At 38.2% G+C, this 13,173-nt stretch overlaps 2 protein-coding genes across 8 annotated transcripts in view; one reads left to right on the top strand and one right to left on the bottom strand.

Moving 5' to 3' along the window:
* The first annotated feature begins 2,026 nt into the window (after positions 1–2,026).
* LOC107266876 (GRB2-associated-binding protein 2) lies at positions 2,027–7,968 on the top strand. 2 transcript variants are annotated; one of them, XM_025084143.1, is made up of 8 exons: positions 2,027–2,133; positions 2,205–2,466; positions 2,843–2,971; positions 3,052–3,238; positions 3,299–3,577; positions 3,656–4,375; positions 4,470–4,609; positions 4,893–7,968. In XM_025084143.1, the coding sequence occupies exons 2-8, from the start codon at positions 2,386–2,388 to the stop codon at positions 5,139–5,141; spliced, it is 1,785 nt and encodes a 594-aa protein (XP_024939911.1). In that variant the 5' UTR covers positions 2,027–2,133; positions 2,205–2,385; the 3' UTR covers positions 5,142–7,968. The 2 variants fall into 2 exon arrangements, with proteins under 2 accessions (XP_024939911.1, XP_015593344.1); XM_015737858.2 differs by having other exon boundaries at positions 2,057–2,466.
* Positions 7,969–8,083: 115 nt separating this feature from the next.
* Positions 8,084–13,173, bottom strand: part of LOC107266874 (protein shank) — a 98,096-nt gene continuing 93,006 nt past the window's right edge. For 5 of the 6 annotated variants that reach the window (XM_025084128.1, XM_015737853.2, XM_015737856.2 and 2 more), the window contains one exon: positions 8,084–13,107. In XM_025084128.1, coding sequence (XP_024939896.1) covers positions 12,011–13,107 — 1,097 coding nt within the window. In that variant the 3' untranslated portion in view covers positions 8,084–12,010. The remainder of the gene's footprint in view (positions 13,108–13,173) is intronic. The other variant, XM_015737855.2, reaches the window with a different exon arrangement.

Genomic DNA, 13,173 nt, shown 5'->3' with positions numbered 1-13,173 from the left:
CCCCCCCCCTAGGATTTCCAACCTTTATTTTTTTCTAAATTTATTTCTTCATTATTCCTTTATTTCTTTATCTTTTATTCCTTACTTTCTTATTTATCTCTTTTCTTATTTCGTCGCTACTTTTATAATTCTATTCCAGTAGCGGCTCGCATATAGGCATATGGAACTGAAGCACCGCCTAGATCACGCTTGGACTGTAACAATTTAGGTTAAAGTAAATGAAAAATGTTTGATTTTGTTGTTTTAAGATTTTATCAATTTTCTGAATAAATTTTCTTTTCTACACATGTTTGTTTCTTTTTACACAATTTTGAAGCAAAGGCTAAACATTTTCTGGAGCAACACTCCCGCGAATTTGAGGTACGAACAGCCACTGTTCTATTCCCTACTTTTCTACTTCTTGTCTTCTTTATTTCTATCATCCTTTCCGTCTTCTCATTTCACTCTGTTCCTTTTCACTTTCCATTGTGCTTGTACTCATCCTATTCCTTTGGTCGAATCGAGTATATTCATTCGAATAGTCATGTAAGGGTAGTCACCCTGTAGAGTAGCTACACGTATAGACCATGATATCGGAGGTTGCCCTTCCGCCTCATCCGCTAAGCTTGCTCAGTGGGTCGGGCCCAAGTTGTAGCCGCAACAGGATTAATCCGAGTGTCTATCTCTCGCGTTTTTAGAATAATTTGTTCGCTTTGCTAAAAACGGTCCAACATGTCGTCCACCCTTCAGCACTTGTATGGGTAGAGATGATCTCATGTGCCGGTGGAGAGATCGTGCGGAGTAGTCTATTGGCTGTGGCTAAAGTCCTGTCTGTGCTTGTGCTTTTGGGTCGGCTTCGTTTGGGGTAGTGCGGGTGCCATTTAGCACCTGCTAGTCTAAAGTCACCCTCCGTCGGAGACACTTACAAACCATTATGTACTGATACATAAGTATAGTTATTCACTATAAATATTAAATAAGTGATGTAATTGTTTTTGCGGCTATTAGGTGTACATACAACTAAGTTTTTGACATTTTTTTACATAGTTTATTGTTAATTTGCAAAAGAACGAATAAGTAGCTAATCGTGAAAGTAATAGCCTTCATTTTCTACACCTTTTTGTCATCTGATAGGCAATTGTCGAGTTCCAATTCGGAAGAAAGATAGTTATTTTGAGTCGATGAAATCATCGATCCATTGACGGACTTCTTCAGGTGTTGTTCATTAAGCACCCACTTTTCATCACACGTTATTACTTTGTGCAGAAAATCTTTTCTTTTAAATGTGGATAACAGGAACAGACTAGTATCGCGGCGCGTTTCTTTGTTTTCTCGCCTCAGGAACTAAGCGGCCCTCCTTTTGAACTCTCTTGCTTCTGCAAGTTCTGAAGCTATATCGGCATGAGTGCCATCTGTTATAAAGCATTTCAAAACCGAGGCTAGGTACTTTCAAACCACCATAGGGCGGCAAAACCTTAAAGTTTGAATAGGTGCTATCGTTAACTAAAGATTAGGGCCGAGAACTTGTACGCCTAATAATTTATTTGCATCTATATTATCCTGAATCGTTTCGGACATGCTTGAAACACCATAATTTTTTTTCGATTGTCCATCACTATGTTTCCACCACAGTCAAGTTGAGAGAAGAATTACGTGTGGTGCATATCTATATATTATTAGTGAACTATAGGTATAGTTCACTATACATTCAATGTATCTCAACTCGCTCGACTCCGGTAGGAACATAGCCCATGATCATGAAAATGGCCATGACAAAGCCTATAAAATAAATCATTAGACAAAAATTACAGTACTTGCAACTTCGAACCTCAATATACTGCACTATTCCATGTAGTAAGATCAAATTATAAGTTTTTAATAATTATTGTAAAACATATACTCCATTCCCAATAAACTATAAAATACATACTATACATACATATAGTCGAAAATAACAAGTTCCGTAAGAACATAAGAATGGAAAACATATGAATCATATGGCAATTAGGTGGCGAAGTACTTATTACTCTCATTACTTTACTTACAGTGTCCAAAGGTCAACGTCTCTGGCGGCAAGAGTCGCCCATTATTATCTCTGTCGCATTTCGTTATCGAAAAGGGAGCGGAACAACCACATGTCATCTATAAACCTTGGTAAGTGTTTGTGGTGATGCCAATGAGTTGGTAATGTGAAGAGATTTCGTGTTTTGGCTGTGTGCGTGTAGTGGGTTGGTGGAGGAGGAAGATTACAGGAGTGCGCTGGTGAGAGAATCAGGAACGCGAGTGTGTCGTCCAAAAATAGATAAATGGATGGCAAGTGTACTACCAGAGGTGGTGGTTCCAATTGTAGTTGGAAAGATGTCTACTAATTAGTTACTTGACGTGCAATCGTAAAGGACAACGAGCATGGAGGTGCTCAAAACAACCCAGGAGATAGTTCACGAAGGCTGGCTCATAAAATCACCGCCCACAAAACTCTGGCGAGCGGTGGGTATCTATGTTTCTGTTCAATCTATCAGAATGTGAAAGGACTTTTGGTTATTACTTTGAAAAAATGCCATTGTTTACGTTGGCCCAGGTGGAGAACTGTCAGTGAATTTTTTTTAAAGTTTTCTTAGAATGTAAGGAGTATGGATACATTGTTCTTTATTCTAACCTGCCTGTAATAATGAATGACTGTGCTTCATTGTTTTATCTTATGAAGTTTTTGGTTGATTATACAATATTTTGTGTGTGATATATGATTTCAATATATTATTGTCAATTATTGTGGTTTAGAGTTAAATTCTTTCTAGTGCTGAGGTTGTTATGTGGTTTAAAATTTCTTTGTTTAGTAGATACAATAGATAGATTTTGATTTTAGAGATGGAGAAAACGTTGGTTTGCGTTACGGCACAGTGGGGAATTACCTGGACAGTATTTCCTGGAATATTACACAGATAGACGCTGTCGCAAGCTGAAAGGCTGTATAGACCTGGATCAATGCGAACAAGTAACTTTCACCTCCTCAGATTATGATAATTTTGTTAATATAAGGTGTCAGTGTTATATGACTATCTTACTGTTCAACAGGTAGATGCAGGCTTGAGATTTGAAAATCGGAAGCAGAAATATCAGTTCATGTTTAATGTTAAGACACCTAAGAGAACATACTACCTTGCAGCAGAAAATGAGGCAGATATGAACAAATGGGTGGATGCAGTTTGTCAAGTTTGCAGTTTGAAGGCATACACACAAGATGAAGATGCACAGCGCCAGAGTATGTAGCGTGTGTGCATCTCTCATGATGGGTAACAATAATGGCCTATTCCTCCAATAGTGTTTCAGTTTGAATCGCAAGAGTCACCCCCGATCTCACCAACTAGTACAATATCAGGACCATACATTCCAATCAGTGAATGTATTTCTGGTCGACGTTTGAATGACACAAGTTCGCTTAGTTCAACTTTGGGTCATGGTCCAGAGCACTACGATGCTCCAAGAAAGTTAGCACCTTCACCTCCAAGATCGCCAACCACAACGGATGCTGAGAGCTTTACCGATGACGAGTGGACAACACCAGTACCTAGTGTTAATTGGGACACCTTTCCTTCTAGTGGTATATATTTATAGTTAAACAATGCGTCTCCATAAAACAATTACAGCATTAAACAGGGAATCTGAAAATATGTACCAGGTGAGCCCAGACAAGCACACAGTTCATGCGACACGGAAATCGGTTCCTGGAGTGTGAGAAAGCGCTTTGGTAAACTCCGTATTGTCGACTCAGTGACTCCTCCCGCGGTAGAGAAGTTGCCAGTACCGCCAAGACCTCCTAAACCACCACACATGCTGCCAGAGAATCCTGGACACAACTACCTAAATTTGGATGGTGCTACAGAGAGTTCCAAGCCGACTACACCAGCAACACCAGCACCTTCTACACCAGCAACTGCTATAATAACGGATGAAACGTATGATTTTCCAAGATCTCATCAGCCTGGAGGAGCTGCCGATACGAGTACAGTAGGACGACCTCCCAGACATTGTTATTCGAACGCTGCACCCTCGAACGTAGATGATAACAGAGTATTTCGATATGACTTCCATGACGACGAACCGTCGAGTCCACGTTCAGAAAGCTCTATGACGGCTACTTATTCAAATTTACCGAGTCCACAAATGAGGGAAAGCACGACCTCGATTCCGACCACTATGGCTCCCCCACCGCCTGTCGTCTATAGACAATTAAAGCCAGGAAGAAAGACCAGCGATTCAACGTCAGTTATTAGTAACGAACCATCTCCTGGGCCAGTTCTATCTGTACCAGATATAAGTTCGACCGAACATTCACCAGCTGAACCACCTAGTATTAATAGGAAGCTCAAGCCACCTCTTAACAAGTCTCCTTTAGAAGGTAAATTCCTTAAATACAAATAACCAAAATGTCAATACTTCCTCTAAATTTTCTTAATGATTCATAAAAATATACATGCACCTGCTATTACCAGGACCCCTGCAACTAGCTGCTCCACCTGGGCGAGGACGAATGCGTGCAGCTCCAAGTCCTACACCACCTTCTCACAGTCACACGGGACGCCATCAATCAACGTCCGATGAGGATAACAATGCTCCGGAAGATAAAGAAGAGGCGAGTATATAAAAAAAAATGTATAACCTATCAGTTATCTATTCTCTCTCACTTACTAATCAGTCCCATGTTATAAAGATCAGTAAAGCACCAAAGTTGATCGATATCTATAAAATTATGCCACAAAAGGCACACAGAGTTTCTTTAATATTATTTTGACAAATATTCTTTCCCATTTAACACAACAGTTCAATACATTGATTCAGATACTCTTAAAGTTCTTACAAAATGTATACAGAAACTTCTGGCAAAGCATCTGTTATCATTTTTATATTTCATGCAGTTCTACTACTACCAAGAACATAATAACTTTATCCCGGCTTCATCGAATCGCCGTCTGGTTGTTCTCCAATACTTGGACCTAGATCTTGAGGCCACGGAAAGTTTTGCTTCCTCAAGTTTACCGGTCGCTCAATCGCCACCGAACACAACCGTCTACAAGACTGTCGACTTCCTCAAAACGGAGGCCTTTAACAGGACGCGACAGCGTGTCGAGGAGGAGAGAAAACAATGCACTGATGAGTTGACTTAGCCCGAATTGCGCTGGAGTACTTACGTCGCCATCGGTAGGTTTGATCGTATTTTCCAGCAACTTTAACGAAGTGGCCCGAATAGCTAATTACGATTACTTCTCCCTTTACGTTTTTTTAGTTATTTTTTTAAACGACATATGTACATATGTTTTTATCCGATCTGCTGAGTGATAGTATCGGCAAGATTTAACGAGAGGACGATCGGCATATTGAATAGCAATATCTTAACGGACCAAAAATGTAATGTTAAAGTTAACGATAATCGGACGGGTGATAGGACAAAGAAGAATTGTCGTATCTCGAAATTTCTATTCTTTTATAAAATAGACAAGAACAAATAATGACCCTGGCAGCATACAAAATTACTTCTACTCGTTTTGCATTTAATTAACGTACAAGAGGTCGGAGGGGGGGATAACTTTTCAATTTTTTCAACTGTCTTGTCTTTGTTTTATTGACAAACGACTGTGCAACGAATTACAATTTTGAATGGCCATCTACGGCGCTAATCGAGTCTTTTATTAGGATGCACATTGCTTCTAGGTATTAGACAAAATATATAGTATAATATATTGTAAACGTGCCTACACGTATTTTATATAATTAACGATTATTCTCATAAAAGAACGAAGAGAGGTGGGTGGACGCGCACTGACGATAAGTGCTAACGCCAATACGCGATGTTTCTGTCGTGATGGTCAAAGCTCCCGTTAGTAACGCGATTGAAATGCAACGTACAAAGAGTATTTTTATATATCAAGATGGCATTATCGTTCTCCATTTATATATCGTTAGGTGGGGAGATAGCGTTCGCGTTCTTTGAACTCTCTTTCGGTGCACAATTTTGTTGCCAGTATTCCTTTGATTTTCTTTGTCATTGCTATTGAGGGAACTAAGAATTGCGCAAAAGAAATTTTATGAATTCCACGAGTTTCGTGGCTGTAGAAAATCACGTTTCTACTTTTAATTGGAACATTCAAAATGTCAAGCCATCTAGTACTGAATTCTTTCTAACAGTATTCTGATTTTTGGAATTTTAACAAAATTATAGTAAGTCAGCATACAAGTTATTGTAATACACGATGAATCGGAGATCACCAACTTATAATTTAAAAGTGGATTTTTAACATCAATTAGGAATTCATTTTTTGAATGATAAACGTAGATAATAGATACTGATATCACATCCTGTATCAATAGAGAAATAATAAATTGTGGCGCGCTAAGGAATATGAACGAGAGATACATTTTGTAGTTTTAATAATGAAAATGTACACGCGTATGCCATATATACAGGGTGAAGCATTCAAATCAAAATTGTCAAATGACTTAAGAACAAGGTCTTGTATGAACAAATTTTTGAGAAAAAACTTGTATGGAGTTTAAGGGGCCAATAGAATGGCCTACTTCAATTAAAACCCTTCATCGATAAAATTACCGTAGGCCATTTTTCGCTCCCTTAAACCCATACAACTTTTGTTTCAAACATTTTTTCATATAAGATCTTGTTCTGAAGTTATTTGACAGTCTCGATTTAAATGCTTCACCATGTATATATACACACACACACACATATATATATATATATATATACACACACAATTTTATTTTTATAATCGCAATATTCTAGGAATCTTTTACAATTAGGATTTTATTCCGTTGATATTCGGTCGATGCAGCGATAAGTTATAAAGAAAGGAAGATAAAATGAAATAGTTATAATTTAAATAATTATGGAAAGATAACTGTATTTAATGTTATATAAATCGTTTGAGAATCTTTCCTCTTTTTCTCTCTCAATCTTTTTTGCTCGCTATTACACCATTCAAAAAAAAAATCCGTGTTCTGTTATATAATATATCTTTGACTCGTAAACGAAGAATTCACGGTTAAGCTTTTGTTTATATTTATGTTGATGACACCGAATTATCGTGATAGGTATGATGCTCACACATTAGGGAATTTATAGTTTAGAATAAATTTAAAAAAATGGCTGGTAAGAATTAAATTTAAAAGAAAAAGTAGAAAGAGCAACTAGTTTCTACGCCACAAACCACGCGTGCACGAACACGCAGACGAGGAGAATATCTATATACTTGTTGAAAACGTCGATATCGGCGTCATTCAAAATATGAGAACGTCGAAAGTTTTTGTATAATTAAAATTACCCAAAAAAAAAATCGTGTAATACCTGCACACTGAAATACATGCTATTATATCCCACCAATGTTTCAAAGGCTAATAAATAATACATATGATAATAGGTACGTTAAAATGACGACCTAGTGTAGGTCCGCGGCACAATCGAAAAGAGAATGACGAATTATTAAAAAAATATATATATACATATGTATAGATTTAGGGCTCTCTCAGTTTTAATGGCTAATTGGCGAACATGTCTATAAGCGAGAAACACATATCCGCAATATCGTTAGGAATTAACGTCGCGACGACCGTTAATAATAATAATATTAATAGTAATAATAATAATAATTCATAACTCGTGATCTCTTTACCTCGCTGCATTGCTTCAATAGTATCCATGAAGCTCCAAAGTTTGGTAAATTACCGTTTGCAAATTCATCTATGGCATTGACTGCTGTAAGCTTCGACACAACTAACAATTATAACGAGACACATTGTTTCTTAAGGCTGAAACAGTATATGGTATCTACCTGTAGGTAATATATTTAAATGCACAACATACCTGACTAGGTTGGAGATCATCGAGAGAATCAACGATAGACGTTGAGGAACGTCGCGACGCAATCTTTCTGACCTTACTTAATGTACTTCATCGATAAATAAAGAGGAACGTTTATATCATGTGACTGATTCATTTATTTTACCCTCCATGTTGTTCGACCATTTTTCCCTCTGTTTCCCGTTTGCCCTTGCATGGGAACTTCCGGTGTAGGCGATAGGTAAATACACAAGATTATTTTATTTGAACATGATCGGTTATTATTCATCGTCGAAAAATTGCACGTACGTACCTTGCAACTTACAGCGTAATAACTATGATACAAAAGACACTAATCGTAAATCGTACAATTAATAATCGAATGGTCATTATAGTTGGATGACAATTGGCGCTAATTATAATTTTAGGGTGGGCATGTGTGAGTGTTTATATGTAATTGTATATTTCGTATGTATATGCGCGAGTGGAACAGTAGTTGTGTGCATGTAGAAGTGTGAGAGGACGCTGACAATTACATATAAAGTTCAGTGGAAGGGAATAGAGGTCAGAGGTCGCGAAGGTAGGAAAAAGTTGTCCTAAGGACGTGAAACATTTAAGAAAATAAATGTTTAAAAATTCAGTCGTTCGTAATGCAATTATCTTTAAGTCACGCTCTTCACGACAGGTGGCAGGCGCGGCGTATCCGCGACTTTTCGCGCGATAACTAATTATATTTATAGAATAACTATATATTGTATATATATTTATATATAATATATCTCGTTATAGATTTAAATACTTTACGGTTAGTCACGACGAGTCGGATGGATCGTCGTTGCGCGCGCACGCATCGACGCCATGTTTGTCCTTTTCGCGCGTGAACATCCCGTGGGAATTGTCTATATCTTTTTATTAGGATTTCATTGCCCGAAATTCCTGCTGGACATTGCGCCGTGGTATGTGCACGCGTCTTATCACACAATGCATGTGTGCTATATTTTATACTCATTTCGAATGAAAGGCGAAGCGAGTGAGCATGCGTACTTGCAGATTTTTCAATTTCTCGAGTTTACAAGAAAAATCTGCAGGTTCTAATGGCCGGATTCTCGTTATCGCGTTCATTTTACAACCACGTACGACATTCAATAACTGTTTAGGACTTTAGAACAGTCGTTAAAGTATGGCTTGGAACCGATCGGAGGAGATATATGTATATATAAACTTTTGTTATTTGCGCATGCGCACTAGTATATGAGGAGTGCATTTTATGTAGTAAACTCTCTTAAATTTCGATATTACTATTATATTACTTTTGGCAGGAATGTCGTAACTATAATAGTCATTGTGACGCGGCTGACTCTATGAGACATGATTACCGATTTTCCCTTACGATAAAGAAAAGAAAAAAGTAAAACTTAACTTGACAGATTATGCAACAGTGAATGCATAGATGTTATTTGTAATTAAACAGTGTTTTTTTACGAGACTGGAGCACTTGCCACTCAAGTAATTCGGATTCCACATCTATCTGTGTACTTGTATTTTATTTTATATTGCTCTTCAAAGTTGTGACTTCATGCTCGACTGACTCGAAAAATAAAAAAGGTAACGAAGACCACTCGTAATATCGCAGTCTCATTTTATTAGAGAAATAGGAGAAAAAATTAAAAGAAAATTCTATCTATGTCGAAAGGAAGAACAGCCTTCACGTTCTCGTCCGACGCGCGCAACGACTTAATATTCATATTTCATTGTATAATGCATTTTTATCATTTTTAATTTGCAAAGGCATAGAAACAATTATTATAGGAAGGACGTCGTTATGGAAATCACTTAAGTCTACGGTAATCATAATAATAGATATTCAATATAATGTATAGTAAATGTTACTCAATATATACAATATGTAGCACCATACACATGGACCAAGATGGAATTTTTACTTTTGCAATACACTGTAAAAGATTTATCGATTTCAATAACTGGCGTTGAGCGTACTCTAATAACTATAAGGAGAACGAATGAAAAGAAAATCTACATTTCTATATACACAGACTTGTCATGCTACAGAATGACCTTTTAAAGGAAATATTTTTTTATTCCGTGAGCACTCTCTCATCTTGACACACAGAGTTATTATTTAAGTAAACAGAAAAAAAATAGTCTATTCTAATTAAGCGCTCAGAAGCGACTGACTATTTGACTAACACTTTCTCTCTGGTTTTTATAACGCTTTAATCGGTACATTGCGCAGTTGCAAATACGCAATTCCACGCGGTCCAAGTGTACAGATTTTCAAATGGAAGGAATACAGTCTATCTTACAAGCCGAATATGGTTGTGGTGCGATAATGTAGTACAGTGTACGTGAGGCGCTAATGCATCATTAGGATTTACGGAATATCGCCGAAGATGATGAGAATAATAATAATAATAATAATAATAATTAATGATCATCGTATAATTATTATATTCGTTATTACAAACTAGAAACAATTCTTAATGACTTTGTGAGTAGCTTTGTAATTAGGCATTTGAGCAGTATCTAGCCACGAAAAGAACTTAAGAATAGTTGTTCCATTGATCACACGATCAATCAATGTAAAAACCTATAGCGGACACGTTTAATCTCTTCTGGTAGCACGTCTTTTGTATTTTGCATATGTCTCTTAAAAATTTATCTCTGTAACCACTCTGTGTCTTACTGCTTTTATATTCTCTGGACGCAGTCCGATATCCATTTGTTAATTAGCAAACTGTGATGTTGAAATCTCTCCTTTGTACTCTCGATTTCAATCACGTCGATCACTTTTCTTACTAATCCTTCGTCCTCGAATTAGTTTAAATGTTAATAGCTCAATCAAGAGGTGCGCGTCGAAGGCAGATTCCAAAATACGCGGGGAATCCAGCCCCGAGCGTTTAGACGTGTTAATATAATAAAAGAAAAAAATTAATGAGCGGGAAAAATAATAAGATTAAAGAAATTAACGGAATTTCATTCTGAATGAATTTGAGATAAAATAATAAAAAAGAAACCGTCGTGATGCTCGATTAAAATTAACAAATTAATTTCGACAAGGATAATTCGAAAAATGGTTTCAATCAACTTCTCACTTATGCTTCGGAAATTAAAATTGGAAAAAAATAATTTGAGGAAAGAAGAATAAAGTCACTGGTATGCCGAATCGACGGGTTCGTTGTTGGATTATCTACTAACTTATTTTTCTTTCGCCCAGAGGAATTGGCCATTTCCGTTTAATAACTACGCGCGTCTACAGCTTGTTGATTACTTGTTTGTAAAAGTATTAAATACACGTCGTAGTTTATTTAATTAGAAATATGAAAAAAATGTCTACGCGTTACGCTCTTTCTTCGCTTCTGGAATTGTGAATTTTTTTTTCTTTGCTTATTACCACGCTGACTTAGAGACTACCTACGTAAGATATTTTCTTTGAATCGTCTCGATCTTGTCTAGCCCGGAAATCCACGTTCCTTTTAGGCCGCTGTAGCGACCCGGAAACGCGCCGGACGCGTTCACAACGACAGATTCCACATGGAAAATGTCAAAAAATTGTATTAATCATATACCATCTTATAACGACACCCTTTTGCCTGAAGTCATTTTGTTCTTTCTCTCTCTTGTTTTTTTTTTAATCTCTCGAATCACGTAGCAACTTTTCGTGACGATTGTTCACACCAGCCAGACTCCATCTTTCACACATTAAACTATGTTTACAGTAGAAACACACGAGTACCTTATTTAGAACCTCCACAGACCATTTCAAATTCTTAATTAGAATAAGATAGTCATCATTAATGTTAACACGTTCCACGTGATGGGACCGAGTGGTCATCACGAACCTTGAACCCCGTAGCTACCTGATCAATAATAAAATGAAAAACATGAAAATTGCTCATGTTCTGTAATTAGTGCACTGTTTTTGTCCTATTGTTAATAACGAGCAATAAGAATATCTCGTTTTAGAATATTGACCATTTATAGGTTACATCATCGGGGCTAAAGGTTGACAATCAATAAATATTGACTTTAAAATTGTGAGATACTTAACGGATCCTAAGTTTTATCATCAACATCGCCATCTATAGTAAATACTCATTAGAATCTTTGTTACAATCAGTCCACTTGTCTAGTTACTTAACAGTCGATCTCATTTCGTACGATTCCTCACTGGCTATGGAGCCGTCCACTGGGTGGCTTCACCTGACTATTTCCAACCTTTGGAATAGCGCCGATAATCTTGACACGATTCTGCTGCCGATTGTCACAGAATTGAGGCGGCGGAGCGAACACAAGCTCATCTGCATTATTGCCCCCGGAAGATGGACCAGCATTGAATTCGGGTGGCGGCGGCACGAAGAGATCGTTGTTCTGTTCCTCAGCGTCTGCTTCTATAGGTGGTGGCAGCTGAGCCAGACTGACAGCGTGTCTCGTCAACATCCCGCTGCTATAATTCATTCTCTTAGGATTATTCTCCTTGTCGGTAGGAGTGGCTACCACCGGCTGATGAGGATTATTCTCGTTGCGGGTGTCGTCAAAGCCCGTTGGCGGGCCAACAGGTACGTCCTGATCGGAGCTGACGCCGCTCGAGCTGTTGTCGCCATCTTCCACGAGTTGCTGGGTCTGTTTCAACAGAAAGTCATTAGGATGGCTCTTAGAGGACTTAAGTTGTGTCCTGACCTTTTGGATTTCCTCTACGCTGAAGGAGTGCGGCAACGAGCTGCTTCCTGACGAACTACCCGAGGTGTTCGAGTTCCCTGATGTTTCCTTGGCAGATTCGAGCTTCTCCCGCGCTGCAGCCTTCTCCAGTTCCTTGGCTATCTCGGACTCGCCATCCGTCTCATCGTTCTCTGATTCCGAAAGGCTGTAATCAGGTTCCGGTATCGGCGGTGCTGATAGATTCGTCGCAGAGGAACTCGAGGTCATCCCTTTCTTCTTGCGTTCCCTCATACCGGCGGTACTGTGACTTCTGTTCGTCTTGAGCGGTTGAGCGTACTGATTGTTGGTCAATTGGTTATTGTTGTTGTTATTGTTGTTATTATTGCCCGACTGTTGACCAGTCGACTTGAACGTGGTACTATTTGGCGCGCGAAGACTATGCGACTTGCGCACATGTGAGCGATTCGAATGAGCTGGTAGACTTCGTGACCTGTAGCCAACGGTCTTCATATCCTCTGGCGAAGCGTACAACTTTGCGCTGTTCGAAGGTCGGAAACTGGACATGACTCCATATCCGGATTCCGCTGAGGATGCAGCAGCGAGTTCTAAAATGTAAGAAGAAAGGATTAACATGCTTGTCAAGTTTTTCTAAGATTATAGACGGACATTTC

The sequence above is a fragment of the Cephus cinctus genome, unplaced genomic scaffold (assembly GCF_000341935.2).
Source record: "Cephus cinctus unplaced genomic scaffold, Ccin1 Ccin1_scaffold0330, whole genome shotgun sequence".
NCBI lineage: Eukaryota > Metazoa > Arthropoda > Insecta > Hymenoptera > Cephidae > Cephus > Cephus cinctus.
The sequence above is the reverse complement of the archived record's forward strand: the minus strand, read 5'-3'. Positions and strand labels throughout refer to the sequence as shown.

Bases quoted from the DNA above. Each gene is read 5' to 3' on its own strand.
- LOC107266876 (XM_025084143.1), top strand. From the start codon at position 2,386: ATGGAGGTGCTCAAAACAACCCAGGAGATAGTTCACGAAGGCTGGCTC. The intron at 2,972-3,051 runs GTAACTTTCACC...ACTGTTCAACAG, and splicing joins ACCTGGATCAATGCGAACAA to GTAGATGCAGGCTTGAGATT. The intron at 4,610-4,892 runs GCGAGTATATAA...TATTTCATGCAG, and splicing joins CTCCGGAAGATAAAGAAGAG to TTCTACTACTACCAAGAACA.